Here is a 12069-nt window from a genome sequence, read left to right as displayed (position 1 = left end):
AGTAAAATGATAAGTGGTTTAAGAAAGCTTCTGCAAGCTATTTATCATCCCTTCAAAAGATGTAAGACAGAGTTTTTTTAATTGTTTTTCAATTAATATCAGCAATCTATACTACTCACTCATACAACACATTCACTTATCCTTTTACATAAAAAAAGTATTTGTCATTTTTAGTACATATCGTCAGTGAGAAATACATGTCAACTGTATTTAATTTTCCTTCCACATTCTGATATTCACAGGTATTGTGGTTTAAGCCCAGCTGGTAACTAAGCAGCACTCACTGACCCCTGCCACCCTCCAACAGGATGGGCAGTAGAATGGAAAAACACCTCATGGGCCAACATAAAGACAGTTTAATAGGATAACAAAGTTTAATTTATTGGCTATTCTCACCCAAAATCAAATCCCCTTGAGGTACGCATCAGACTTCCACATCCCTTCGCATCACCCACCGAGTGCACCCAGGTCCTTGAGCAAAAGTAGTCCCATGGATGGGTTTGCCTTTGCCCAAGGCAGGGCTAACCCAGGCTGTCTTCCCCAATACCTTCTTCATGCGCACCACGGGGACTTTATCCCCTTCTACAGTAGGTAGAAGTTTTGACTGGGGAGGGTTAACTCGATTGGCAGATCCCCTAGTGTTGACTAACCAGGTGGCCTTTGCTAAATGTGTGTCCCAATGTGTACCCCAGGGGTCTATGAGTTTGTTTTGGAAATGAGTCCCATTGTCTGACTCAATTCCTTCTGGGGTGCCGTGTCACCACCAGACTTGCTTTTCAAGGCCCAAGACAGCGTTCTGGGCGGTGGCATGGGGCACGGGATATGTTTCCAGCCATCCACTGGTTCCTCCACCATTGTAAGCATGCAGCGCTTGCCTTGGTGGTTTCTGGGAATGTGATGCAATCGATCTGCCAGAGGCCCCCCCATGTTTATATTTCAGCTATCGTCCTCCATAACAGAGAGCCTTCAGCCACTTGGCTGGCTTGATTGCAGCACATGTTTCACATTCATGGATAACCTCTGCCATAGCGTCCATGGTCAAGTCCACCTGTCAATCAGGAGACCTTCTATATGTTGATCTCTTCCTCAATGGCCTGAGGTGTCATGGGCCCGCCGAGCTATAAATAATTCACCCTTGCGTTGCCAGTCCAGATCCACCTGAGTCACTTCAATCTTGGCCAACTGATCCACCTCTGCTGGTTCTTTTGATGCTCCTCGGTGCCCCGACCCTTGGGTACGTGGGCATCTACGTGGCGTACTTTTACAACCCCCTTCCCTAGCCAGGCAGCAATATCTTACCACATATGGGTTTGCCTCTGCGCTGCCAGTTGCTCTGCTTCCACTGCTGTAACCGTCCCCACAGGGCACCGGCCACCATCCATGAGTCGGTATCAATGCAGAGCATCGGCCACTCTTCTCCTTCAGCAATGTCTAAAGCCAGCTGGATGGCTTTCACCTCTGCACACGGGATCGATTCACCTTCTCCGTCACTGACTCGTCATACAGGACTCCACACAGCAGCTTTCCACCTCTGATGCTTGTAAGAGGGTCCATCAGTGAACAGGGCATTTTGCATCCCATTTTCTGGTAGTTCATTATACGGTGTCGCCTCTCCAGCACGTGTCATTTCCTCCTCTGGTGATATTCCAAAATCTTTGCCTTCTAGCCAGTCCGTGATCACTTCCAAGAGTCCTGGGCGACTGGGGTTTCCTATTCGAGCCCGCTGTGTGATCAATGCGACCCACTTGCTCCACGTAGCATCAGTTGCATGGTGTGTAGAAGGGACCCTCCCTTTGAACATCCAACCCAGCACCAGCAGCCAGGGTGCCAGGAGGGGCTGTGCTTCAGTACCAACCACCTCCACAGCAGCTCGAACCCCATCACAGGCTGCCAATATCTCTTTGTCAGTCAGTGTGTAGCAGCCTCAGATCCTCTGTATCCCCGACTCCAAAACCCCAGGGGTCGACCTCCAGTCTCCCCTGGTGCTTTCTGCCAGAGACTCCAGGTAGGGCCATTCTCCCCGGCTGCGGTGCTGAGCACATCATTTACATCTGGTCCTGCCCGGACTGGCCCAAGGGCTGCTGCATGAATTATTTCCTGTTTAATTTGTCCAAAGGCTTGCTGTTGCTCAGGGCCCCATTTGAAATTGTTCTTCTTCTGGGTCACCTGATAGAGAGGGCTTACAAGCAGACTGTAATTTGGATTATGAATTCTCCAAAAACCCACAACACCTAAGAAACTTGTGTTTCCTTTTTGTTAGTTGGTGGACACATAGCTGCTATTTTGTTGTTCACATCCATTGAGAACTGACAAAGCCCATCTTGCCATTTTTGCCCTAAAAACTGGAGCTCCTGTGCAGGTCCCTTGACCTTATTTTTTTTTCATGGTGAAACCGGCTTTCAGAAGAATTTGGCCTCCTTCCTTCCCTTTCTCAGAAACTTCTGCTGCTGTGTTGCCCCATATGATGATGTCATCAATATATTGCAGGTGTTCTGGAGTCTCATCCTGTTCCAGTGCAGTCTGGATCAGCCCATGGCACATGGTGGGGCTGTGTTTCCACCCCTGGGGCAGTCGGTTCCAGGCGTACCACATGCCCCTCCAAGTGAAAGCAAACTGTGGCCTGCACTCTGCCGACAAAAGGATTGAGAAAAACGTATTTGCGATATCAGTAGTGGTGTACCACTTGGCTGCCTTTGACTCCAGTTCATACTGAAGTTCTAGCATGTTTGGCACAGCAGCACTCATCAGTGGCATGACTTTTTTCAGGCCACAATATTTGACTGTTAGTCTCCACTCTGTTAGACTTTTGCACTGGCCATATGGGACTGTTAAAGGGTGAGCAGGTTCTGCTGATCACTCCTTGGCTCTCCAGTTGACAAATCAGCTTTGGATGGGAATCAGGGAGTCTCGGCTGGCGCGATATTGCTGCTGGGGCACTGCTGTGGTAGCGATTGGCACCTGTTGTCCTTCAACCCTGAGCAACACCACAACAGAAGGATCTCCGAGAGACCAGCAAGGTAGACAGTTGTTTAATTTCCTGTCTTCAAGTCAGCTATTCCAAAATCCCACCGGTACCCTTTTGGGTCCTTGAAATACCCTCTCCTAAGGCAGTCTATGCTGAGGATGCACAGAGCCTCTGGGCCAGGCTTTTCCCACTCATTCCCAGTTAGACTCACTTCAGCTTCCAGTACAGTCAGCTGTGGGGATCCCCCTGTTCACTCCAGAAATACAGATGGGTTCTGCCCCTTTATAGGTTGATGGCATTAGGGTACACTGTGCACCAGTGTCCAATAGAGCCTTATACTCCTGGGGGCCTGACGTGCCAGGCCATTGGATCCACACAGTCGAGTAAACCCAATTGTCCATTCCTGCACCTGGCTGGAGATAGGGCCCCTTCTAGTCCTGGTCATTGCATTCGTTACTGACACATGGATTTGTGTGGTGCACGTGGGTTCAAATCTCATCCTTGTTACTCACTTCTTGTAAATACGAATCAGAAGCTCCTTCCATAAGATCAGCACTAAGATCAGCCCCCCTACTCTGTCTGAGGAGCCTTCTCAAGAGCTATTGTAATTAGCCAAGGTGAAGGAAGGTGTCTCTCCCGACATATTGGCTCTCCGAGGAAAGAAAGTAAAATGTGTAATTATTAATAGCTTCCAACAGATGGCTCCCAAAGTACGGAGATGAAATGGCCGCTGCCGCTCCACTTTTTGTGCTGCCCACCATCACTAAATACAGAGATACCAAACTGGTTTGACTATCAATGATTTTTCATACCATAAGCCAGTAGTACACAGAACAGCAGAGCAATAACCTTAATTCAACACCGAGAGCTGACAAACCACACATAAACACTGACAACCACTATATACATATATACATATACTATATATATTACTTGTTGTAACAAGTTAAGGTTTTACATGACACAATTCTGAGAACAAATAAAACAACATTGTGACCAGCAACTATTAAACTAATATAAGCATTCATTATAAAAAATTTGTTTTAACACACTCTTGTTAGATCTGTCGTATCTCAACCCTCCGTGCCCCACATTGGGTGCCAAAAGGGACTGTTGTAGTTAAACCATAACAAGTGATGCACAAATGCAATTGTTCACCACATGTGAAAAAAACCCCGACGCCCAGTCTGTTTCCAAGCAGTGATCCCGCCTCCCAGCTAGCTTCCCCAGTTCTATATGGAGCCTGACATTATACAGTGGGGAATGTCCCTTTGGCCAGTCTGAGTCCGCTGTCCTGGCTGTGCTCTCCGAGCTTTTTGTGCACCTGGCAGGGTGCGAGAAACTGGAAAGTCCTTGACTTAGTGTAGACACAACAACTACCTAGCAACAACCGAAAACATCAGCGTGTTATCAATATTACTCTCATACTAAATCCAAAATACAGCACTATACCAGACACTAGAAAGAACATTATCTCAGCCAAAAATAGGACAACAGGATGCAGCAAACCACAGCGTATGTTCCTGTATTACCTTTCCAAAAATTCTTTGGTTATTTCCTATCACTTGCTCTTCAGCCATGTTTTCATCCATTTGTACAGCTTTAGACAGAGGTAAGTCCCCAGGAAGAACAACAAAACTTTCTCTTAATCACTGGCACTAACACTCAGGTTGCCACTGTTTCTGAGATTGGCCTGAAAAGATAAATACATTCTTGCTCTTTGTTAAGACTTGCAAGACACCGCACACTTGGAATTTAGGTGTGGAAAAACATTTATGTAAGGCAACCTTGCCAAATGTAACTATCTGCAAAGGTATCATCCAGCTTAATACAATCCCCATTTACATCTACCAAGTCTTGTATCACTGCCACAGTTTGATCATTAATGGATTCTGCTACATTTCCCTTCCAAAGAAAGGAAAGGAGTCAGCTAGAAGCCCTAGAGGAAAATTAAGAGTCAGTTGACCTGTCAAGATTTCATGTATTATAAGAGAAAAGACTTAAAGGAGGGCTCTCAAAGTTTACAAAATATTTCAAAACCTTTGATATTCCCATCTGAACCCCAACTCTATCTGAGTTTACACATGCATTTACCTGTAAAAGGTACTTTCTAGCACTTTTTTTTTAACTCATCAAAAAAATAAAAAGAATGTTTCAAAAGGCAGTGAACTAGAAATAGCATACTCTTTACATAATACTGAGATCAATAGTATTTAAAGTAGCTGGAAAGTATACTAACATGAGTAGTACTTTTACAATGGCTTGTTTGAAAATACCTGGAGGCTTTTACATATCCCAAAGGCATTTCTCATTTGCACAGTAAAGATAATTTTTTGTTTATATCTGAATATTAAAACGGGAATACAGTTACAGTTATCCAGCAAGAACTGCAAAGACTGCTGAAAAGTAAAATATCATTGGTGTATTACAGGAATCAACAGCACAGCCATAAAAAGGTACCAGCTACATTTTTAAAATTTTAGGGCAGGCGAACTTCTATTTTGGGACCATGAAAGCACTTCAAAATAGCAGACAAATAATGGAAACTTACTATTAATTCCCCCCCTATGACCCCCAAATTATGCCTTTTACATTTTCCTGGTTTATTTGAGAAAAAGATACTATAAGGAATTCTCTAATGCTACAAATATAAATTACCTGACTGCATGGCTAGTACTGCCTACTCAGTTTCTCCTAATACATATTTCTTTTTTCTTCATCACATATCTGTGGTGTACAAGAGAACATTTTGTCTTTTCACACTTGCATCTTTTTATTCCTGTCACTGTAAACTCCTGAAGAAAGTCTCGCTGTTCTTTCATCAATTTCAAGACTGAAATCCACTAGATATTATTGTTTAGTTCATTTTATATATTATCTAGGATACGCATGACTATGCTTTCTTAGATTCTGTCTGCTTCCCTTAGGTAGCCGGCTTCTGATCTCAAGGAGTCTACAACCAAGAATTGGTGGGCAGTGAAAGTTTCTTGGTTATGGAATTTTTGGTGGAAAGAACACACAGAAAAATGAAGCAATGCCAACATTGGTGGTATACACGTCACACAGTTCCAAGCAGAAAAAAAACAAAAGGCTTAAATCCATTTTATTCTATCTCAAAATCTCCTAGTAAGCCAGGGCAAAATGGAAAATGCTATCAACTTGGATAGGACTAGATCAATGTTGGCCCTAATATAGACGAGAAGTGACAAAAAGTCTCTAAGACGACTCATGCTGGTTTTTATCAGATTTCAGTGTAAACTTTCAATTCCCAGCTCTTGATACATCTGTGTAGAATACAGAGAAAGAGGCTGTAAGCAGCAAAGATCTGCCGGGTGACATGCTTCAGGAATCATTTTGCTTGTAACTGTTACCTGGTAATCCCATCTCTTTATCCTTTAAATCCACACATTTTTCCTAGATTAACAAAGTCAAGAAATCACTTGTCATATAATTTTCTGGACAGCAGCAGTGCTAGATAGCAGATTCCCTGGAAATCTAATCAATATATTGGAACGGAGATAAACTGACACTGTAGCAATATAAAAAAAAAAAAATTACTGCTATAGGGCAAGGAATAAGACAAAAAGTCTTATGAGACTGTGAAGAGGTACAGTCACAAAACAGAAGCTACTTAGGAAAAGATTCTGGAAAGTTATAGCTGGAAAAGTTAGGAGAGAATATATGGGGCTGTAATTCAGTTGTGCAGAAGATTCACAGGTGAAGCTGGGCTAGAAATTATTTCCAAAGCAGCAATTAGACTGTTCTCAGGCAAAAGAGATGAAGCTATGTCAATTAAAGAGAAAAACACAGACTATTGCTCCATCTGTCAAATCAAAGCAACCCCAAAGTTCAAAGTCGTGATTAATAAAACTCCTATATACTGAATGGGTTTTATCCAAACCTGTTCCAGGATTCTCTGGGGTAATGATAATACCTAAAAAGATGCTGTGGAAGCAATTTCCTCTTTCTTAATTCCATAACTCTGAGAAGCATGCAAAGGGTATGATATAGATGTATAGCCTTGAGTTCATAAGAGGTGTTCTAAAGCATTAGCGTTATTCTGAAAGAAGAGAGAACGTAAAAAACTAGACAAGCACTTTAATAGGAGTATGTTGTCATGCTTTCACATAAGAGTAATCATCACCAGCCTCCACACAAAGTGCAAAGCACAGGCACAGAATATATCTTTACCTTCATATACAATAGGTTATTATTATACACCAGATTTCTGTAGCAAGTCTTCTGATAGGCTGAACACTACATTAAAAGGGTTTTGCAAATATTTCCTACCATTGTAAAAAAATTCAGCTCCTTATCGTGCTTGTCGGCATCAAGGTGACATCTAAGAGCCCCATGATCACAGTATCAGTCAGGATAATGCATACACAATTATCAATTTCTGTTCTAAATAAAATATAAGATAATTTAAAGCAAGGGATAACTACCAAGCATAAAAATATTCCTGGACATGAGACATGAAAAGGATAAACCAGGAAGACAGACTGTATCTTATACAGGCATATAATTCAAGAACTCCAAGTAATTAATTGTATTCAACATTATTTAAATGCATGCTTTCTAACACCTCTATGCTTCAATTTGTCTTAATATCCTGATTAATTTTTACATGCAACACAAATCAGAGATGTTAATAAAAGGCTGAACATCTCTTTTTCTACCTTATTAAGCTTCATGTGAAAGAGCTAAAATTTTCCATATTGTTCAGCTATATATCAAATGTGGTTAAGGCAAAACAAATTTTTAATGTTTTCAATATACCTGTGCTTCTATACATGTAATATATGGTTGAATATATTAAATATGGTATTTATATATTTTAAGCAGTTCTTGCATATTTTTTAAATGTTTGAAGAAGGAGGATTGATGTCTCTACCTCCTCATGAAAATATGATCAAATTTTATCATGAAAAACATCAGTACAAATCTGCATTTCAACATAAACGAGGGACACTGTAAATCTGTTCCTAAGTTTTCCTCCTGTATTAAAATAACTTCCCAATTCAAAACATGCAAGCAATGTGAAAGCAGTACACTGTCCTCTACCAGTCAGGCTAATTCTCTCTGCAGGTAAGTGTCCCAGTACAGAGCCAGAAGTTATTTGACACCATCGTTGGTGACCACATGTGAACTCTCAGGTAACACTTGTCTTGAAACAAGCTGCATGTGCTTACACCATCGATTTCTTCCCCCGGATATGAACGCTTTAGAATATTAGCTCTAGTTACATAATCACACCACATTTTTGGACAAAATTTTCATTGCTTTATGCAATGCAGAAGATGGGACAACACTATAGTGAATGCACTTCAAGCTAAAGAACTTAATGATCTATTTTCAGAAATAAAATAATGTTTACTGATCAAGTCCTAAAAGGAAAGATGTGAACAAACATAACATGCCTTTCAAGATCAAAGCATTGAATGGGAGCCCACAGCAGCTAGTATCCCTCCTGACTCCATGACAAGCTTCCCAAGTAATGTTGGCAAGCCATTTAAAGAAATTAATTTTTTTTCTTTTAAAAAAATCCACTTTTTCATTTTAAAAAAGGGAACTCTTGGCACCCTGAGAGATAGAACAGACAAATCTTTTGACCATAAGAGAATCGAGTGTTTGAATTCTGACAGTCATGTTACCAACTCATTCACATTCTCCCTTTGGCTTACAAAAAATCTTAATTTGTAAATATTAGCATTCTAAAACAATCAATCACATACGATGACTAACTAACATTTATAGCAATCAGATGGTAATATGTAAGTACCATGAGGAAATCGTCATCATTAGTATCTTCAGAGGAGTAATAATTAAACTGCAGTCATCTCTTCTCTTACCATGTCTTAGCCTTTCACTTCTTTAAGAATGCAAATAAACATATTTACATATGTAACTGTTATCCAATCACCTATGACACCAGAAAATGACATTTACCTCCTCTTGCTCTTTCAACAGAAAACCAGAATACGAAGTACATTTATAATTTAAAAATTGAATTCAACTGCAGCACAGCAACCTCTGTGAAAACAGATTTTGAAGTATACCTCAGCTTATAGCAAAAAAGGAAACTTGTAATATATTTTAGGTACTCTTAAAAAAATTTAACAATAGAATTTCTGTAACACATTTTTGAAATCCTACACAGTTCTCAATTTAAAAAGATAAAGAATATGGTATCAGTAGGGGTTTTTTGTTTGGTTGGTTTTGGTTTTAGTATCATGTTTAATCTTTAAACTTACCTTTCCACAATCAAGCTGACAGCTTGAGTAAGATCTGGACTTGACACTTGGAGACGTTTCCACAGAGACCACACAAATTCTTTATCAGCCTTAGAAACAGGAAAAAAGAAAGACAAAAATATATTAAATGTATGCTACAATTTTTATAGATTAAAAAGCTATACTGTACAAAAAATGCCTCTATTTTAGAAAGAATTCCCTACAAGTTACTACTGTCCTGTGAATAAAAAAAACCCCACAGTAAACAGTTCTTTTGATTAAACAAAGTTTTAGCCATATAGAATTTTTAAGGAAGACAAAGACCTATAATAAACAATAAAAGAGTAAGCAAGGTGACATAAGGCAGCAGAAATCAACATTATTCAAACAAGGCTGCCTTTTGCTATATTAATTACTGGTACTTCTAGCAGCAGGACACAATTTCTACTAAAAACATTGAGCCTGGAATACATGCTTCAACATTTAGTTTTACCACATGCAGTTCTTAGATTTTATTTCAAAACAGACAGTACACCAGTCTTCTAACATACACTCAGCTAACCTGCATTATATAAAAGCTTCTGAAAAAATTCTCAAGTGAGAGCAAGAAAATAATATTCTTTAAAAATACACAGAAGAAAGTTTGTGAAAACTAGATGTTGGCTAAAAGCTTTTCCAAATTTGTATTTTCTACTACACATATTTTGTTATTTTGCACTGGTGTATTTTTATTCCAATACAGTTTTATTACGGGAAACACCAACATTGATGCAGTTATGTTACAAACTAAACCCATAATGTGTTAATTATATAAAAATGTTAGGGGCCGGGGGGGAAACCAGCAAAAGAGGAAGGCAAGGAGAAAAATAAGAAAGCATATGTAACTTAAGAAAAAAACTGAGCAAGTGAGAACTGAGGGGTTTTATGATTGCTAGTTTAAAAAAATATCTTCCTCTTCCAACTATAGTCATTTCTAGCTTACATTTATTTAAATCTTTAAATGCCATCAACTTCTTCAACCAAACAAGGAATAAAAATTTACAAAGATTTGATGTCTTATCAAGATATTGCTGTAAACCTAGAAAAATTCACCTGCCTACTGCAAGAATGCTCACCACTAACAAATCTGACTAGCTTTCTGATTGTGTTAGAAAGTAAATAAAACAAAGGCTGTGGCCACAAAGATCTTATAATTCAAGACTATTATCAGCAAATGCAAACTGGACTATAGCAGAAAGAGTTTGTCTTTCCTAAAACCAGCAAAATTTCATCTAACTGCATTTGTAGGATGTACACAATTTTTAAAGTGTTGACAGGGAGACTTCATTTCTGGTATTTCCAAACAAAACCAAACAATTAACAAAAAATTTTGTGTAGAAAGAAACGGGGCACAAACTGTTCTTTAAAAACCCTTGCAAGGAACATCATCTTTCTCTAACCAAATTGGGTTAGCAGTGTAAGGACTCTTTTCAAAACCAAAAGTGACCCTGCTACATGCAAGCAAACAGATAGTAACTAACTGGATTATGGTGCACTATGGTGCATGACCCCATTCATACCAACACTAAGCCATACATCACGTAAATAAGACTTTACATCAGTATCCAAGTCTTTATTCAGTAGAATTGCTAAAAATAAGTTCACTTTCAGCTAGGAATTAAGTTAAGAGACAAATAGTAAGCATCACACTAATTAGGTTATTCAGTTCAGGCCAAAGAGACTGCTAACCACCTCTTTTTCCTAAAAAAGAAAGTACAACCTCTCATTGTGTGCTATCACCTTAAGCCACTTAATATCCTAGATGTCTATGTATCTAGTCTGAAAGATTAGAAAAAGTGTGCAGTTTTTTCATCTGTCCTCAAAAAAGCCACTATCTCTTGAAAATGCCACCTGAAAAGTCAAAATGTTTGTACATTGTGAACCATGCGTGACCTACTGCTTCTTCTCAGGCAAAAACAGAATTAAAAATAAAAATGTTTTTCGGATTTGGAAAAACTGCTGCAGGTTTCCAAAAAGCATTAGGATCTATAAAGAACACAGATTCTGAGTATTTTTGACATCTAAAAATATCTTGTATTTACACTGGGAGCCCATTAAAGAAAAATGCCGAGTCAAACAAAAACCTCACTAAACAATAGCAATGGAAGCGTGATTTCTTTTCAATTATTTAGAAGGACAGTATGTCAGCAGTTCTTACACTATAAATGACACCACTTTGAGTATAAGGAAATCTTTGAACCATAATGGAGAAATAAATCACTACATCTAATAAACTATGTCTAACACTCATTTTAAAATAATTTTAATTCAAATCTCTCAGTTAATCAGCAATAAACAGAACTGAACAGATAATATTGCTTGAATATTTTTCATATCTTTAATACACAATTCACTCTGTATTTATTTACACTAAACTACTTAAAATCACTAACAAATTAGTCTAAGCACCATGAACTCATTACAGACCAGAGAAGTCCAAATATAACAAAGTGACAACAGTATTCCACCTGCAAGCGCTCAAAAAAATCTTAAGTCAGACAAACAATTGAAGTTTCTGATGTTGATTTATGAGCTCACGAGCTTTATTCAGTTCAGTTTTGTTTGCCTGTTTAAGTTTGTATTTGCTTACCATCAGGCTTCCTTAGCTTTTCCCTTTTACTCTCCTGGATACAAGAACACAGACATAGCTGTTGGGTTTTCTGCTTATTTATTTACTAGAAAAGCTGAGACACTTGGGCTTCTGCACAACTCCAAGAAGCTCTATCAAGTGTCACAAGACTCACTACAAGCAGTGGCGGCTGCCTGTTGTCCTGCCCTGCACATTCCTACACCTCCAGGTCCCAGCTGGGGAACAGCACAAGGCATCATAAG

At 39.3% G+C, this 12069-nt stretch overlaps 1 protein-coding gene across 3 annotated transcripts in view; it reads right to left on the bottom strand.

Moving 5' to 3' along the window:
• The window catches only part of CNTLN (centlein), a 203604-nt gene that overhangs the window by 178271 nt on the left and 13264 nt on the right, over nucleotides 1–12069 (bottom strand). For all 3 annotated transcript variants that reach the window (XM_054810899.1, XM_054810898.1, XM_054810900.1), the window contains one exon: nucleotides 9220–9308. In XM_054810899.1, the coding sequence (XP_054666874.1) occupies nucleotides 9220–9308 (89 nt within the window). The remainder of the gene's footprint in view (nucleotides 1–9219; nucleotides 9309–12069) is intronic.

The sequence above is a fragment of the Grus americana genome, chromosome Z, assembly GCF_028858705.1.
Source record: "Grus americana isolate bGruAme1 chromosome Z, bGruAme1.mat, whole genome shotgun sequence".
Classification (NCBI taxonomy): domain Eukaryota; kingdom Metazoa; phylum Chordata; class Aves; order Gruiformes; family Gruidae; genus Grus; species Grus americana.
Note: the sequence above shows the minus strand (reverse complement) of the source record. Positions and strands in the feature narration are given on the sequence as shown.